The 322-nt window shown below is 64.9% G+C and overlaps 1 protein-coding gene across 1 annotated transcript in view; it reads right to left on the bottom strand.

Moving 5' to 3' along the window:
* Window positions 1–6: 6 nt before the first annotated feature.
* LOC103772196 (chromobox protein homolog 8-like) overlaps window positions 7–322 on the bottom strand; it is a gene marked incomplete at its 3' end in the record, with an annotated part of 1046 nt that continues 730 nt past the window's right edge. Inside the window, exon 4 of the mRNA XM_008939520.1 lies at window positions 7–322. This exon is cut by the window's right edge and continues 95 nt beyond it. Coding sequence (XP_008937768.1) covers window positions 7–322 — 316 coding nt within the window.

Genomic DNA, 322 nt, shown 5'->3' with positions numbered 1-322 from the left:
GTGTCCCGAGCCGAACTTGGCCGTCCCCGCCGCCTCCTCCATCTTCCTGGCCTTCAGGTAGTCCCCCACCTTGTCCCCCGGGTCCCCCAGTTTCCTCTTGGAGGCATCCAGAGTTTCCGCCAGGTCCTTGTAAAGCTCCTTCCTGGGCTTCGGGCCTCTCTTTTTGGGGGTCTCCCCCGGCTTCTCCTCCACGCGGATCACCCGGTCCCGGATGCCGTCTGCCTTGGGGGTGCTGCTGCTGGAGCTACCCTGGGGGGCCAGGGCTATGTTTCTCAGTCCTTCCCTAGCCCGGGATGTGGAGCCCAGCTCCTGGGGAGATCTA

The sequence above is a fragment of the Merops nubicus genome, unplaced genomic scaffold, assembly GCF_000691845.1.
Source record: "Merops nubicus isolate BGI_N331 unplaced genomic scaffold, ASM69184v1 scaffold48740, whole genome shotgun sequence".
NCBI classification, from domain to species: domain Eukaryota; kingdom Metazoa; phylum Chordata; class Aves; order Coraciiformes; family Meropidae; genus Merops; species Merops nubicus.
Note: the sequence above shows the minus strand (reverse complement) of the source record. Positions and strands in the feature narration are given on the sequence as shown.